This window comes from Penaeus monodon, chromosome 31, assembly GCF_015228065.2.
Source record: "Penaeus monodon isolate SGIC_2016 chromosome 31, NSTDA_Pmon_1, whole genome shotgun sequence".
In the NCBI taxonomy this organism is placed as follows: domain Eukaryota; kingdom Metazoa; phylum Arthropoda; class Malacostraca; order Decapoda; family Penaeidae; genus Penaeus; species Penaeus monodon.
This window is the reverse complement of record NC_051416.1, coordinates 12,806,057-12,806,322: the sequence shown is the minus strand read 5'-3', so window position 1 is coordinate 12,806,322 and position 266 is coordinate 12,806,057. Positions and strand designations below refer to the sequence as shown.

At 55.3% G+C, this 266-nt stretch overlaps 1 protein-coding gene across 3 annotated transcripts in view; it reads right to left on the bottom strand.

Annotated features, from left to right (window-relative positions):
- Positions 1-266, bottom strand: part of LOC119593036 (potassium voltage-gated channel subfamily KQT member 1-like) — a gene marked incomplete in the record, with an annotated part of 139,545 nt that overhangs the window by 8,078 nt on the left and 131,201 nt on the right. For all 3 annotated transcript variants that reach the window (XM_037941933.1, XM_037941932.1, XM_037941934.1), the window contains 1 exon segment: positions 9-227. In XM_037941933.1, the coding sequence (XP_037797861.1) occupies positions 9-227 (219 nt within the window).

Sequence of the window (266 nt, the reverse complement as noted above, 5' to 3'; positions counted from 1 at the left end):
TAACTCACAGCCAGGGAAGACGAGGGCGCTGTCAGTGGGGTTCCCGAGGCCGGCGCATAGGAGGTGGTTGGGCCGCTGCTGTTGCTGTCTGGGGAACCTGGCGGCGGCGCAGAAGAGGGAGGAGCAAGAGGCACAGAAGAGACAGCTGAAGGCAACGCTAAAAGACGTTTGCGGTCCTCCATGTACAGGTCGATTAGCTGATCTAGCTTTGATTCAATGTCGTCGACCTAAAATTGGGTTGAACGTGTATTAGGGCTAATAAGCAT